Below are 16749 nucleotides of genomic sequence, written 5' to 3' on the forward strand. Positions count from 1 at the left end.
ACAGCGCAGCCAAAAGATTAAAAAAAAATTTTTTTTTAATTGAAATAAAAAATATTTAAGAAGATCACTCAAAGTGTCATACTGAGTGAAGTAAATCAGACAGAGAAAAACAAATATGTAATGTTGCTTTTATGTGGAATCTAAAAAATGGTACAAATGAACTTATTTACAAAACAGAAATGGAGTCACAGATATAAAAAACAAACATAGTTACTGGGGGGAAGGACAGGCAGGATAATTGGGAAGTTGGGATTGACATATACACATAACCATGTATAGGGCTTCCCTGGTAGCTCAGTTGGTAAAGAATCTGCCTGCAATGCAGGAGACCCCAGCTTGATCTCTGGGTTGGGAAGATCCCCCGGAGAAGGGAAAAGCTACCCACTCCAGTATTCTGGCCTGGAGAATTCCATGGACTGTATAGTCCTTGGGGTGGCAAAGAGTTAGACACGACTGAGAGACTTTCCGGAGAAGGCAATGGCACCCCACTCCAGTACTCTTGCCTGGAAAATCCCATGGACGGAGGAGCCTGGTGGGCTGCAGTCCATGGGGTCTCTAAGAGTCGGACACGACTGAGCGACTTCCCTTTCACTTTTCACTTTCATGCATTGGAGAAGGAAATGGCAACCCACTCCAGTGTTCTTGCCTGGAGAATCCCAGGGACAGGGGATCCTGGTGGGCTTCTGTCTATGGGGTCGCACAGAGTCGAACATGACTGAAGTGACTTAGCAGTGAGAGACTTTCACTTTCACAACAATATATAAAATAGATAACAATAAGGACCTATGTATAGCACAAAGAACTCTACTCAATACTCTGTAATGACCTGTATGGAAGAAGAGTCTTAAAAAAGAGTGGATATATGTATATGTAAAACTTATTCACTTTGCTGTACGCCTGAAACTAACACAACATTGTAAATCGACTATATTCCAGTAAAAAAATTAATAAGAAAAACATTCACATAAGAACATGTCATCCCCAGCTCAAAACTGTCTGATGAGTTTGCGTTAGTGTTGGAATAGAATCCATGTGCCTGACCATGGAACGTGTAGTCTGGCCCTTGCCTACCTCACTGACCTCATCTTCCTCTGCCCTCTCTCTTTCTCTCTAAGCATCAGCTGCCTCCCTACCTTCCTTGCTATTTCTCAAACAGGTCAGACTTGTTTTTGCATCCAGGTCTTTCCATCTGGGCTTACTCATCCTGAGACACTCTCTCCACAGGTTGTCATTGTTGTGTAGTCACTAAGTCGTGTTTGATTCTTTTGTGACCCCATGGACTGCAGCCTGCCAGGCTCCTGACATGGGATGTCCCAGGCTAGAACACCGGAGCTGGTGGCCATTTCCTTCTCCAGGGGATCTTCCTGGCCCAGGGATCAAAGCTGCATCTCCTGTATTGCAGGCAGATTCTTTACATCTGAGCCACCAGGGAAGCCCTATCACTCAGATTTCTGCTCAGATTCATCCTTTCAAAAATCACCTCCCCATCACCACCCTATCACTCTCTATCCATTTCCTCTGTTTGAATTTCTGCACAGAACTCATTTCAGAACTTGTATTTTGAATTTTACTTGTTTGTTTTCTTTTCCCCTACTAAAATAGGAGCACTCTGATGGCAGGGATTTTTGTCTGTGTGTTCTGCCTTGAATCCGCAACGCATAAGGATCGTGCTAGCCCACGTAAGGACAGTGATAACACAGCAAAGAAATATTTTTGTAATGAACGCATATGAAGACCAATCTCCAAATGGCCAGCGGGTGGTATTGGCATTGAGAAAATGCCTGGTTAGTTAATGAAAGCTTTAGACCAAAAAAGAATTCACCAGCTGGTGAGTTGGAAGGAAATGTTCAATTTGGGCATTTCTTCCCATGGTGATTTATCAAGATGAATAGCTATTCAGTCTCCCACTCGTTGGTCCTTCTCCTGTTTGGATGTTTTTGCATTGCTGATTCACATTAGCATTTCATATGTTTTGATTTGGGAGAGAGAGTTTCATCTTGATGAGCCTCATTTATACCTTGTTTTGTACATGAAACACAGCCTGGTAGCTCACGCACCCTGTATCTGTGCTCATGGCCACCAGGGGACACTGTTGAGCTGTTTGAATTCATTGAGACCCTGCCTGCCTGTTTTCCGTCTCTATCCCACTTTAAAGAATTTGCAATTTTTAAAAAGTGTGAAAGTTCTAAGCAAACAAACAAGAGAAAAACAGACTCCAAGCCCTCTCTTTAATGAAGAACAGATATGCTTCGTTGCCTAAGATGTGACTCTTTTAGTAAAATCGTAAAATTTGAATTTTACCAGAAATGTGAGGCAAGGGGTTTGGACCTGGAATACGCAGCAGCTGGTTTCCCAGAAGAAAAGTGCATGGAATTTCCATTCTGAGTGTCTTATGTTAAGTTAAATCTTGCTGATGGGAACAAGATGAAAGCATGCGCTTTAAATATATTGCTGACCTCAGAGGAGAATGAAATGTTGAAGGACAGAGGCAAGTGTTGCAGTGAAAACAAGAGGGTGCTGGTGAGAAGGGTGGTGAGATGAGAGGAGAGTGCAGTGCTTCTGACTCATGGCCCACACGCTTCCGCAGGCAGCCTGTTGATGGGAATTCCTCAGAATAGCCCCACCATTCATTCATACACCCTTTAGGTCAAGGGGAAGAATGAACGTTCATCCTTGATGTAGACCCAAAGGGTCAGAAGAGCTGTCATACACAGGACATGCTGTTTTCTGTTGTTGCTCACTCAGTCATGTTCAACTCTTTGAGACCTCATAGAGGTCACATGCCAGGCTCCTGTGTCCTCTGCTATGTCCCAAAATTTGCTCAGATTCATGTCCATTGAGTCAGTGATACTATTTAACCATTTCATCCTCTGCCACCCGCTTCTTCTGCCTCCAATCTTTCCCAGCATCAGGGTCTTTTCCAATGAGTTGGCTCTTCACATTAGGTGGCCAAAGTATTGGAGCTTCAGCTTCAGTCCTTCCAATGAATATTCAGGGTTGATTTCCTTTAGAATTGACTGGTTTGATCTCCTTGCAATCCAAGGGACTCTCAAGAGTCTTCTCCAACACCACAGTTCAAAAGCATCAATTCTTCAGTGCTCAGCTTTCTTTATGGTCCAACTCTCATATCTGTACATGACTATTGGAAAGACCATAGCTTTGACTATATGGACCTTTATTGGCAAAGTGATATCTCTGCTTTTTAATATGCATCTAGGTTTGCCAAGTCAAAAAACTTATAGGCAAAATTTTCTTCTTAGAGAGAGGAGAGAACCAGAGTGGGAGAGGTGGAGGGAGGAGGGAAGAGAGGAGGAAAGAGAGAGAGAAAGCCGGTACCTGCAGGTAGATAAACCATTTATTCGACACAATGCGGTGATCATCTGTGGTTGAATGGTCATAATGGAACCAAGAGTGCTGGAAGAGAAAAAGGAAACAAATATGTACAAGAAATCATTTCTTCTTGAGTCTATCCTCAGTGCCAAGACTGGCAACGTACATGAGAACTTCCCCATCTCTGTATTCGTAATAAGGAAAAGAGAATGCACCTTTTCAGATGTTCAGGAGAGCCACTGAAAACACAGGTGTGTCCCGGGTTTTATTGGACTATCCCTTTCGCAGAAAGGTCCAGCCAGGATAGCTCTGATTCCTGCTACAGGACTAGGGACCACTGCCCGCACCTCTGACCCCTCGTCTCTCACTGTTGTGTCCTCAGGAAAGGACCATGCAGGACCAGGTGTCTTGAGTTCTCCTGACGTGGGCTTCTCTTCCACAGACCATCTAAGGGCTGTGAACTCCTGTGTCCGCAGGGAGGGCTTCACCTCCACAGGCTGGATGCAGGGCACCACCCTGGCTCCTGCTGGCCTTCATCCCAGCTGTTTCCCTCTTTGTCCAGGCTCTCTCAGAGTCTTTCATGGACACAGATTCGTTGATGTCTGAGGTCCTCATGTTAGGTCAGCCCAGGATGAAGGCACATATGTCCTTCCATACCTCCAAGGGTCAACTGTTCCTCTATCCCCAGAAATCTCCCAGCTACTTTCTAACTTCAGATCAACCCCCAGCCCCTTAAGGAAATGACTGTTTGGGGATGGATGTCTCCCCACTCTTCTCACTGAAAGCATCTGCACCCCCTCCGAGGCCCCACAGAGACAAGATGGTACACCACAGAGGAAAGTGGGCTGGATGTGTTATTTTCACAATGTTATGTTAACGCTGTGTGAGTGTTAAGTCACTTCAGTTGTGTCCGACTCTTTGTGACCCTGTGGACCAGAGCCTGCCAGGCTCCCCCGTTCATGGGATTCTCCAGGGAAGAATACTGGAGTGGGTTGCCATTCCCTTCTCCAGGGAATCTTCCCAACCCAGGGATCGAACCCACATCTCTTATATCTCCTGCACTGGCGTGTGGATTCTTTACTACCAGTGCCACCTGGGAAGCCCATCCTATATTAATATTAGCTGTTTATAAAATATGAATGGGAAAGCTTCTTTATATTAAAAGCCTAAAAGGCAGGCTTTCTGTGTGTTGGGTGGTTGAAAGGTATACTGAAACATAACAATTAATGCAGCAAATACCTATTGATTGGTTATGTACAAAGACCAGTGCTAAGTGCTGAAGGAGATAACGATAAAAAGAAGATGATTCCTTCTCCTTGGGAAGCCAAGTCTGATAACCTTACTGACAAGGGGCTTGCAGCTCACCTTGTGATACCTGATGACTTACGGCATAAGCTCTATTTTCTCCACTGCTGTCAATTTCAATTTATCATGCCAGCCTGGTGGGCTACAGTCCATGGGATCAGAGAGTCAGACACGACTGTGCCACTAACACACTCACACTGCCTGAGGGTCGTGGTCCAATTAGGAGATGCTGAAGATTAGAAAAGAACCTCTGGGGTATCTTTACTTTTATATATTCACGTGTTAGTTCCTTGCACTTACTTGACGTTTATAGCATAAGGTTGGGACCTTTGCTTAAGTTTGGTGCAGACAAAATTTTCCTTTACTTTTTGTTCATTTCAGTGGGTCTTAGAGGAATAACACATTTGCACTTCTGTTACTTCCTTTCTCTCTTTGATTTTAATGGTTTGCCTACATTAATGATATTAATCTTTTGTTATACCTATTGCACCCCAGGTTATCTACTCTTGAATTTTCTTTTCAGTATTCTTTTTGACATTCAGACATTTTAAGTTTTCATGTAATCAATTCTATTGATTCTTTTATAGTTTCTGCCTCGGGTCATGCCAAGAAAAGCCTTTCCCACTCTGCAATCAGATCAGTTCTTATTCTCTACTGTTTTCTAATGCTTCTTCACAATTTTGCTTTTCACATTTTAGCTTGCACCCATCTGGAATTTGTTTAGATGTGTGGTATAAGGCTAAATTTACATGGTAACTTTTTCCCCCCAAATGATCAGCCAGTTTCCCCATCACCTTTGGAAAGACTGTCCACGCCACCCACTATATTCTCCTTATTTATTTGGGTCTCTTTCTTGATTATCTAGCTTCTTCCATTGCTTTGCCTACCCTGTGCTTTTACCTTCTTATTTTAGTTATTGTAAATTTATAGTATATTTAATATTTTGGGGGACAGGTTCTGCCTCATTGCTTTTCTCCTGAATCGTCAAAGTTTTCTCAGCCTCCGTAATCCCTTTGTCACTTACTTCTAGGAGAGAATGGACGTTGTTGGCGTCTAGGAGAGGCAGTGAATGTCTTCCTTCTGGGTCTGCCCCGCAGCGCACATACTCAGGGTGAAAAACTCCAGCCCAGACACAACCCATTTCTTGCCTTGGGTCTGATTTGGTTTAAATCAGTAATAGGCCAATGGAAAGGAGAGCAGACCAGCCAAAGACAGCAGTTTGGGGAGGGGAAACAGCATCTTGGAAAATATGGCTAGAAGTAAAGTTATCCACCTGCAATGCGGGAGACCTGGGTTCAATCCCTGGGTTGGGAAGATCCCCTGGAGAAGGGAAAGGCTACCCACTCCGGTATTCTGGCCTCGAGAATTCCATGGATTGTATAGTCCGTGGGGTAGCAAAGAGTCGGACACGACTGAGCAATTTTCACTAAGGTATTTAACCTCAAAAATGCAGCAAAGAAACAGTCTACTCAAGTTCAGGCTTTTGTATTCGAGAGAAAAACAGACTATTTATAAGGTGGGGAAGGTGGTGAGCAGGCAGAACAGAAAGCAGTCTGGAAGTCATGTGTTGACTGAATCACTGGATGGTTGTGGGGCTGAGAGGGGCAATGTGGCCCAGAACAACCGGCAGGGGGTGGGGGGGGCCTCCCTGCCCTGCTGCGGACCGCCTTCCCTAAACTGGGGGGGCCTCCCTGCCCTGCTGGGCCGCCTTCCCTAAACTGGGGGCCTCCCTGCCCTGCTGCGGGCCGCCTTCCCTAAACTGGGGGGGCCTCCCTGCCCTGCTGCGGGCCGCCTTCCCTAAACTGGGGGGGCCTCCCTGCCCTGCTGCGGGCCGCCTTCCCTAAACTGGGGGGGCCTCCCTGCCCTGCTGCGGGCCCGCCTTCCCTAAACTGGGGGGCCTCCCTGCCCTGCTGCGGGCCCACCTTCCCTAAACTGGGCAAGCACTTTGTTCTGCTGTTCCTGGAGTAGGTGAGAAACTGGGTGGTTTTAAAAGGTTCGCCAAGAGATTAGAGGACCTAGAATTATTCATCTCAGAGAAGAGCAAACAGAGGAATAATTTAAAAGAGCCGGAGGAGGGTTCTCACACAGGAAAGAGTAAATAGTTAATCTCCCTCTGGGCTGAAAACAGGAAATGTGTGATAAAAACCACTTACTTTCCTTGTGAGGACGAAATGTCACCAAGGAAAGCGCCTTTCAGTGATAGCCTGAGGGCCCAGTGTAGGGCTGCTTGGAATGTTCCTGTTCCCTGGTGGGGAACCTGGTGGGGCTTTTCAGTCTGCATTTCCCTTCTCCCCATTGCTGCAGGAGGCTAGCCACTGTCTGCCTCAGGGGTGTTATAGAATTTCTTTCTGGCCGCCTCTTGGAAAGATGGTGGACTTTTCAATACTGTAGGATGCTGTCTTAACTGTAAGTAGAGGCTGTTCCAAGTCATCCCAAGGGCCTTTAACAGTGCCACAGATTTACGGAAAACATGATTTGTATGGCCACTGTATCTGCGTGGTGTTGGAAGAAATTCTAGACTTAGTGTTTAATAAACACTATAGGAAATTCTCACTCATCCACCTGGTCTTAGATTCCTGGGTGTCCCGGTGATCCACTTTGGGCCCTCATCTTTTCTCAGATGCCTTTATACCATCTCTCTGGGCCGCCGTGTGTGTGAAGTTGGTTCAGAAATGTTTGACTCTTCGCAACTCTATGGACTGTAGCCTACCGGGCTTCTCTGTCCAAGGGATTTCCCAGGCAGGAATCCTGGAGCGGGTTGCCATGTCCTCCTCCAGGGCATTTTCCAGACCCAGGGATTGAACCCATGTCTCTCATGTCTCCGGCACTGGCAGGTGGGTTGTTTACCACTGGTGCCACCTGGGAAGCCCCTTCTGTTGATGACTGACTCCGTGTCACCATCACAGTTTGCTCATAAGCTCTGGACCACATTTCTAACTGCCTGCTGGATGGTTTCACAAGGAATTCAAACCTAACAGGTCTAGAAGTGAGGTGCGGCTGAACCTTCCCCCAGACCTTGATGAATGATGTATGTCACCACTGACTCAGCGACCAAAACCAAAGCCCAGGTTCCTTCCCCTTCCTTATCTTGCGCCACTTTCCGTTCCGTCTCTGCCCCACGTATCTCCTCCATCTGCCCCCTCTTTTCCATTGTGAGCATCATCACTTGCTTCAGGCCTCAGACACTTCTTACCCAGATTTTGGACAATCTATGCTTTTGCTCTTTTCCAATTCACCCTCCAGCTGGCGGTCTAAATTGTCTTTCTAAAATATACATCTGCTAAGAATCTTTAGATTACTTCTCCTTATTTACAGGACCTCAGATCTGACCTAGACACACACCGCTTAATTTTTATTTACTTATTTATTTAATTTTGGCTGCAGTAGGTCTTCCTTACTGCGTGCGGGCTTTCCTTAGTTGCAGAGTGGAGACTGCCCTTTTTGTGTTGCTTGGGCTTCTCAGTGCGGCGGCTTCTCTTACTGCGGAGCACAGGCTTTAGGCACATGTGCTTCAATAGTTGTGGCCCGTGGGCTTAGCTGCTCCTCCGCATGGGGGATCTTCCCGGACCAGGGATCGAACCCGTGTCCCCTGAATTGGCAGGCAGATTCTTATCCACTGTGCCACCAGGGAAGTCCTACATTTGTCACTTTATTTTCTGCCTCTGCTGAGCTGGAACTCAACCTTTTGGCCAACACTGAACTCCTGCTGTTCTCTCTCTGCACGCACTCTCTCTCATCTCCCGCCTCTGAGTATATCAGTTTCTGTATTTGATAGGCTCACCCCACTGCCCTGGGTCAGGCATTCTTCCCCTGCATTCCTACCACTCTCATTATCGTAGCTCCAAGCACCACCTGTTTACAAGACTCTGCTATCAGACTCTGAGCTCCTGGAAAGCAGAAACCATGTCTTCCATGGCTGTTTCTCCCAGCCTCACATAGAGGTGGCTAGTAAATATTTGTTGAAAGGCAGTGTGTAAATAGCATATTTAGTAGAGCTTTAAGACCTATCTTGGAAGGTCTAAGCTTTTTTAAAATTATAATTTGAATTGAAAATTTCTACTCTAAATCTATTTTCTAATTGGGTAAAAGAATCTTGAGTGTCTGTTTTGGCCTTCTAGTTCTTAATTTCACTGTGGCAACATTCTGGGGAATTTCGGGGGGACTTCATATTTTATTTTTTCTCTTTCTATCTCTCTCTGTAACTCTCATCCACTCGATAGCACTGTTGAGAAGATTAAATGAGGTGAGGCATATATAGGGCATGTCTATATATGTGTTGTGTGCCCAACACATGTTAGCTGTGTGACCCCCACGGCAGAGTGGTGGCTGGTATGTTCATACTGTGAATGTAACTCCCAGTTAGATGATGGAACCCCAGTGTCAACCAGTCAGTGCATTCTCCTCCCCATGAGTAACTATTTGGAAAATCTGGTTGCTGGGGAAAGCAAGATAAGAGCAGACAGCTGTGTGATTATAAAGGCTCTAGAAGTCTAGGGAATTCCCTCACAGTCCAGAGGTTAGGACTCCACGCTTTCACTGCTGAGTTGCAGGTTCATTCCTTGGTCAGGTGGCTGATTCATGTTGATGTGTGGCAAAAACCATCACAATATTGTAAAGTAATTATCCTCCAATTAAGTTAATTAATTAAAATAAAAATAAAAGAATAATCATGTGTGTGCACGCGCACACACACACACACACACACCCCTGGTCAAGGAACTAAGATCCCACAAGCTCCACAGAGCAGCCAAAATAATAATAATTAATAATAATAATAAACTTTTCCCAAAGGATCTAGAAGTCAGATATGCTGGTCTCCTCACCAAACAGGAACCTATCTTCCAAGATATTTGAAATGACCACAGCCTCCACCCTCTGTTTAGTGCTGGGGCATCGCTTTTTAAAAGAATTATAATAAAATATGTACAACATAAAATGTACTATTTTAATCATTTTTCAGGGCACAAGTTATTGGCATTAAGTACGTTCACAGTGGTGTAAACCATTACCATTATCTATTTCAAAAATGTTTTCATCACCTCAAACAGAAACCGTGTTCACCATTAAGCAATAACTCCCCATTCCCTACCCACACCCTCAGCCCTTGGCAACCTCCCATGTATTTCTGTCTCTATGGATTTACCTGTTCCAGAGATTTCACGCAAGTGGAATCATGCGGTATTTGTCCTTCTGTGTCTGGCATATTTCTCTTAGCCTCATGTGTTCAGGATTCGCCCGTGTTGGAGCATGTGTCCGAATTTGCTCATCACTTCTTTCATGAAAACTTTCCTCTTGATGTCCCATGAGGACCACTTTCTTCATGTTTCTGCTTGTTCTGATCACACCCGTTTTCTTCTTTGCAACATGTTTTCAGAGCCTCCCCTTCCGGAAGTAGACTTTTTCACTGTGCATGGAGGGCCTCTGCCACGCTTGCGACTGAGGAAAGCCACAGAGAAAAATGGACCCATCAGGTGAGTAGAGGCCTCTTTCCCATGGCTGCCCAGTGGTCCCCTGGAGTGTTTTGGAAACACTGATTCGAGTGAGAATGAGACTTCTCTCTAGGTGGCTACACTGCGGTAGTTAAGGCAGTGGGCCTCTTTTTTTGTTTCCTTGGGCACAGACTGGGCTTCCCTGATAGCTCAGTTGGTAAAGAATCCGCCTGCAATTCAGAAGACCTTGGTTCGATCCCTGGGTCAGGAAGATCTGCCAGAGAAGGGATAGGCTACCCACTCCAGTATTCTTCGGCTTCCCTTGTGGCTCAGCTGGTAAAGAATCTGCCTGCAATGAGGGAGACCTGGATTCAATCCCTGGGTAGGGAAGATCTGCTGGAGAAGGGAAAGGCTACCCACTCCAGTATTCTGGCCTGGAGAATTCCATGGACTACATAGTCCATGGGGTCGCCAAGAGTTGGACATGACTAAGTGACTTTCACTGACTGGGCACAAACTGAGCCTTTAATTCCAACTAGCAGCCTCCTTAGTGAATATAGAGACTTTTAAGGGACCAGAGATGAGCATTTGGGCAGCTAAGCTCGAGAAACTGAATCTGCTCCTTTGGTTATTGAATAAGCATTGTTTGGGTGCCTGTGACATGTCAGGCAGTATCTTTTGCACTCATGCCTCCAGGTATATCCATTAGTGATGGTGGATCAGGAGCATCATTTCACTTGCCAAAGACAGAATGTATTTTCCTTTATTTAAGGGTGACCTTGGGGTGTGTGTAGTGGTTTCTGGGACAGTCATTTGGATAATTCCTTTAATTCATTCAAGTACTGAGATGTGGGTAAGGCATTGCATTGCTAATAACTGCTTCTTGGACTCCAGACGGTATTAGGGTGGAAGTAATTTACATCAGGTGGTGGACTGTGTTGTGTTCAATTAAGCTTTTTATTTACACAGGTCATGGCAGGATTAGGAAAGCAGACATATTCCATTTTTAGAGAGGAAGATTGATGTTCACCTGGGGAGATGAGCAACTTACTGACAGGAGTCTAGAAAAATGGGATAGATGATCTTATCTGCAATACAGAAATAGAGACACAGACAGAGAGAAAAACGTGTGTGGACACCAAGGAGGGAAAGAGAAGGGTGGGATGAACTGGGAGATTGCAGCTGATTCATATACACTACTATATATAAAATTGGTAACTTACGAGAACCTACTGCATAGCATAGGTAACTCTACTCAGTGCTCTGTGGTGAGCTAAATGGGAAGGAAATCCAAAAACGAGGGGGTGTATATATATACGTATAGATGATTCACTTTGCTGTTCCATAGAAACTCTTCCAACACTGTCATTATACTCCAATAAAAATTAACTTTAAAAAAGAGGAGATGGCAATATCCTGCTTCCTTGACCTAACCCACACTGCCTGTGGCTCTCCTGACCCTTCAGTCTAATGACCCTACAGTACAATCAGGTAAAATTCATGAGATATCACAAAACTGTCAAAAGAAAGTCTAGCAAAATTATCTGTGTGTCCATTTATAATGAAACTTGGGCTCTTCGTGTCTGTTCGTTTGAGCCCAGTAAATGCTCAAAAGTCTTTCCAGGCATGTGTATGGCCTAAGTTGTTCTGTGTCTTAGTTCCTGACAAGTTACTGGAAGGCACTGTAATTCTGTTGCTGGAAGGAGAATGGAAGTCGTGACCTCAGGGCCTGAGAGAATGTGCAATACGTACGTGATGTTTAGGCCAGGTAGTTATGTAAGGCAGAGAGAAAAGCCAAGTGACAGTCTACCCTTGGGGCTCTGTGCCGGCCAGTGCCTCCAAAACAGGAAGTGGAGATCTGTGAGTCATCAGGGAGGGTAGTGTTGGGAGAGAGGGGGAAAAGTCCTTCTGAACAGTCATGCTCTCAACAGCCATGACTGCTTCCCCAGTGTCATCGGCACTGATTACCAGCAGGATGTTGAGGTGATTTCCTTGGCTCGAATACCTGGTTTGAGCTGGGGGAAGCAGCACTGCCAGTGGGTGGCAGCCCAGAGTCTGCTATGTGCATTGTCCAGGATCGGGGTGTGGGGCAGTGGCTTGGGCACTTGGTGGAGTGGGGGCTCCGGCCCCACGCCTCCCCTCCCGGCCCGGATGATCTTGAGGGATGATGCACCTGTAGCCAGGCTCTCCTCATGCTCATGTCTCCCACACTTGCCAGATTCCAGGAATCACCTAGGATGTTTTATCAGCAACATGAATTCTCAGACTCTACTGGAGATTTTGATTGAGTAGGTCTGGGATGGGGGCTGGAAATTTGTACAATTATCAAGCGACTCGGGTGGTTATGATCATACTAACTGGGGAGACTGCTTTATGCCTCTTGAATGGTACCTCTACTGGGAAATGTTCAGAACCAGATGAGTTCAAGTGAGCCTTGAACTTGCACTTGAACATCACTACCTACATGGTAAGATGAGAGGGACTTGAAGATGTACTTACAGACAGCATGGAGCCTGCTGCCCATTTACTTTTTAACCTGTGTCTGTGATTCATAGGGGTGTCTTCATCTTCAAGTCCCCAGGAAAGTTTGTTGTTATAGGTGTTCCTTTGTAGGCTGTGAGACTTAGTAAATGTTTACTGGTGGTGGCAGTGACAAAGCATTGCCCTGAGGGCTTTACTTTGTTATTTTTGTACAGAGCTCATTGCTGAAAGTGAATCCAGAAACTTTGTGGAAATCAGGGGCCTGAGGACACCTAAGAATTTGGGGAGCCTGGTGGATGGATACTTTCTAAGTCCAACACCCGCTATTAACCTAGTAACTCATGGACTCTTAGCAAGCAGGAGATGGGGCATTAGGAATGAGGAGCAAGAAGTGTATACTTATTGGCAAAATAGAATTACATATGAGTTTGGGAAATTATTAGAGTTTGGGAAATTATCCGCATCATATTTGGTGCTGATGCATGTTTTTCTTCTTTACTGAAATTTCAACTCAAGAAACATCAGTGGGGAGTCAGTCATAGCCAAAGAACTGTGCAAAGATTTGCAAAATGCAAATCATTCAAGTCCTTACTATCAAGCCTGATAGAGAAAGCAGACATCCCAAAACTTACTAGGAGATGAGCCCAAGCAGATGGAAATAGAAAGGAAGATATGATTTATTCTCAGAGTGTTTTTGTTCTTGCACTTTCTTTTGCTGACAGATTTTCTATTTGGTGGGATAAATAATACTGAAACATGATAAAATGGCATCAGATTGCTAGTGTGTTTCTTTGTCCACATGTAGGGAACATACAAGATTTTCCCTTTCCAGCTGTTGAAGGATATTGTCAGACTAGATGAGTTCACGGTGACTTTGCACTCCGTGCTTCTCATTCATTTCATAGGAACTTCGGTATCAGTCCATGAACTGGAGGGAGTGTCCGTCACATGAGTTCTGTTTTAGGCTCCTCATGTGATTATGTGGAGCCCTTTGGCAGACTTAGTGCCCTAACTCTTGTAGGCAATAGGGCTCCATGTGACTGCTAAAGCCTTTCCCCAGCTGGACTTTGTTTGCCCACGAGAAAAATCACTGATTAGATCAACTTTATGACACATATGCTCCAGGCAGTTTCCCAGGTAGCCATCTGCAGCCAGAGCTTAGAGAGATCACTCCCCCAGTGTCATGAAACATGAATACGGTTGGTTCCAACTGGAGTTCCAGGACTGTTGGAGCTGTCAGATCGTGAAGCCCACATGGGCAGGGACTTTTATCCAGTGTTGTATCTCCAGCATCTAGCAAAGTGTTGACCTCATAGCCGGTGCTCAGTAAGTGTGAATAAATGAATGAATGACCCCTCCACCCCCGGCCGCAACCCAAGCAAGGGTCTGATAGATGTTTTCTTTTCTCTTACAGTTCATATCAGGTGTTAGTGCTTCCCTCGGCCCTCCAAAGCACATTTGCTTGTGATTCTGAAGAGACTGCTTCATTCTTTAGCGAAGCTTCTGAGGCTAGTGGATACGTGACTGCAGAATTGCTGGCCAAGGATATTCCCGATGATGCCATGGAGATACCTATTGGAGACAGGCTGTACTATGGGAAATATTATAATGCACCCTTGAAAACAGGGCATGATTACTGCATTATATTACGAATCACAAGTGAATGGAATGAGGTATATTTCTTTAAAAACTCTTTTGAATTTGATATTTTCCTCTTCATGTGAATTTTAAATATTTGAACATTTGTTTTCCCCATATCTGAGATGAACACTGCATAGAAGAACCATAAACATGTGTTGAACCCTTTCACTTTATAAAGGAGGGCAGGTGAAACCTCTCTGGAGGTGGATATTCTGGACTTGCTGGGGGAACCTGTTTGAATCTGTGTTTGGACTGAATTTGTTTTGTTTTTTTCCTAAGCTTTATGGAATGCCCTCATCCCATTGCATTGCGGAAGCCTGAGCTGGAGTGGAACATCTAGATCTTTCTGGCACTTCCCTGTACTCCTGCCAGGCTGCTGCCTTCCCTCATTCTCTGGGAAGCAAGATGGAGGGGCAGATTATGCTCAGCACTATTTTCTGGCTCTATTTTCTGCTTCCATTACTTCCTTGGCTATTGCATAAACCCCACTCTCATCTCTCAATCCTTAGAGAATCTGTGTTTCTAGCAGTGGTTCTTTCTTAAGACATGGAAACTCATGAAAAACATGGACATGTATACTCTTTACAGAATGAATAACTATAATGAGCTAGTGGCACCCCACTCCAGTACTCTTGCCTGGAAAATCCCATGGGTGGAGGAGCCTGGTGGGCTGCAGTCCATGGGGTCGCTGTGAGTCGGACAGGACTGAGCGACTTCACTTTCACTTTTCACTTTCATGCATTGGAGAAGGAAATGGCAAACCACTCCAGTGTTCTTGCCTGGAGAATCCCAGGGACAGGGGAGCCTGGTGGGTTGCTGTCTGTGGGGTCGCACAGAGTCGGACACGACTAAAGCGACTTAGCAGCAGCAGCAGCAGACAAGCAGAATAGCCAGAGCTGGATTGATCAGTCAGAGGTGGAAGAGCTTCTGGAAGGAACATTGTCATGGTTGCCCTGCTGCTGCTACTGCTAAGTCACTTCAGTTGTGTCTGACTCTGTGCGACCCCATAGACGGCAGCCCACCAGGCTCCCCTGTCCCTGGAATTCTCCAGACAAGAACACTGGAGTGGGTTGCCATTTCCTTCTCCAGTGCATGAAAGTGAAAAGTGAAAGTGAAGTAGCTCAATTGTGTCCAACTCTCAGCGACCCCATGGACTGCAGCCTTCTAGGCTCCTCCGTCCATGTGATTTTCCAGGCAGGAGTACTGGAGTGGGGTGCCATTGCCTTCGGAGAACTCAAAGTTTGATATCAATTCATATTGGTTGGCAATGAAGACTAGAAAAATTCTATTAATAGAAACATCTCTTGGCTCATGAATTTGAGGCATCTTGCGTGTAAGGTTCATCACGTATTTAAAACTGAAACATGCTATTAAATTTTGTATAGGACACAAGTCAAATGTGCCATTATCATGCTTGATATAAAACTAAGACTATGTCCAAGTAGCAGAAAGGTCTGGTGGTGTTTTGTGACAATTATGTAGGGATTAAGAATTGAAAGACTAAAGTCCAGAATATATTGCCCTTAACTTATTGCAGAGGTCGTTATGACTGAGACAAGGCCTCCTTGCTAGAATATCACCAGGAGATCCTGACTTGGTATCTCTAGCCATAGACAACGCTGGCGGTAGAGTATGTGTGCAATTTAGAGATTGCTCAGAGCTGCTGTCTCAGGCTGGGACTTTGGTCTGGGAGGGTGTATTAGTCACCTTGGGTTGCCATTTCAAACCTGCCAGTACTGCCCTTACTAGAGCTTTGTAAATTGGTAAGAATGAGTTTTCCAGTCCCCTCTTTTTGTGTTTCCTTTTATGTATCTGCCCCACTAAGTAACATTACCGTGTTCCTAGTTGCCAATACAGAAAGTGAAAGTGAAGTCGCTCAGTCGTGTCCGACTCTTTGCCACCCCATGGACTGTAGGCCACCGGACTCTTCCGTCCATGGGATTTTCCAGGCAAGAATACTGGAGTGGGTTGCCATTTCCTTCTCCAGGAGATCTTCCTGACCCAGGGATTGAGCCCAGGTCTCCCGCATTGTAGGCAGATGCCTTACCATCTGAGCTACCAGGGAAGTCAGTACAGAAATCTAGGAATAATTCTTGTCTTTCTTTTTCTTATCTTCTTGTGCAGTCCATTATCAAATTCTGTCAGTTATGTCACCGTAACGCCATTTAAAACCATCCTTTTCTCTCTTTCATTAGCACTGTTTAGCCTTTGACCTCCCTGTCTGAACAGCAATTTTCTAACTCATCGCCTGGCGTCTTCTACCTGTACCCTTGCCCCATACTACTGCCAGAGTGAGTTTTATAACATGTACATCTGATCAAGCCACCATATTTTAATGAGCTCCCTTCTTTACCTGGCCCTGTCTATGTCTCTCCTTTAATACACTCAGTTCCCTAGTAACAGTCGTGCTGTTTGAGGTCCTTTTTCTTTCCCAGTATCTTGAAATATCAGATCAGATCAGATCAGATCAGTCGCTCAGTCGTGTCCGACTCTTCGTGACCCCATGAATCGCAGCACGCCAGGCCTCCCTGTCCCTCACCAACTCCTGGAGTTCACTCAGACT

The 16749-nt window shown here is 45.3% G+C and overlaps 1 protein-coding gene across 2 annotated transcripts in view; it reads left to right on the top strand.

Annotated features, from left to right (window-relative positions):
- SUSD1 (sushi domain containing 1) overlaps window positions 1–16749 on the top strand; it is a 137549-nt gene that overhangs the window by 99446 nt on the left and 21354 nt on the right. For both annotated transcript variants that reach the window (XM_070375110.1, XM_070375111.1), the window contains exons 13-14: window positions 10010–10106; window positions 13960–14218. In XM_070375110.1, the coding sequence (XP_070231211.1) occupies window positions 10010–10106; window positions 13960–14218 (356 nt within the window). The remainder of the gene's footprint in view (window positions 1–10009; window positions 10107–13959; window positions 14219–16749) is intronic.

This window comes from Bos mutus, chromosome 8 (genome assembly GCF_027580195.1).
Source record: "Bos mutus isolate GX-2022 chromosome 8, NWIPB_WYAK_1.1, whole genome shotgun sequence".
In the NCBI taxonomy this organism is placed as follows: Eukaryota; Metazoa; Chordata; class Mammalia; order Artiodactyla; family Bovidae; genus Bos; species Bos mutus.